Source organism: Penaeus monodon, chromosome 32 (genome assembly GCF_015228065.2).
Source record: "Penaeus monodon isolate SGIC_2016 chromosome 32, NSTDA_Pmon_1, whole genome shotgun sequence".
NCBI classification, from domain to species: Eukaryota; Metazoa; Arthropoda; class Malacostraca; order Decapoda; family Penaeidae; genus Penaeus; species Penaeus monodon.
The window spans coordinates 25,206,482-25,206,698 of NC_051417.1; the positions used below are offsets into that span (position 1 = coordinate 25,206,482).

General features: G+C 57.1%; 1 protein-coding gene across 1 annotated transcript in view; it reads right to left on the reverse strand.

The window, feature by feature from the left end:
* Positions 1-217, reverse strand: part of LOC119593767 (PDF receptor-like) — a 172,227-nt gene that overhangs the window by 89,698 nt on the left and 82,312 nt on the right. Inside the window, exon 3 of the mRNA XM_037942784.1 lies at positions 8-165. Coding sequence (XP_037798712.1) covers positions 8-165 — 158 coding nt within the window. The remainder of the gene's footprint in view (positions 1-7; positions 166-217) is intronic.

Here is a 217-nt window from a genome sequence, read left to right on the forward strand (position 1 = left end):
CAAATACCTGCGCATCCTCCTTGGACTTGGCATAGAGCTTGTCCATGAGCACTCTGATCTCCGGGATGAGGCAAGGCGTGTAGTTGGTCCAGCCGCCCTCGAGTCCCTCCTTCAGGGTGCGCCCCTCCCAGTGGGCGGCCGCTGTGCAACGCCGCTCTGCCACCTCTGTAGGGGAGAGGAGAGAGTCGTAATGAGACGCAAAAAATAAATAATAACT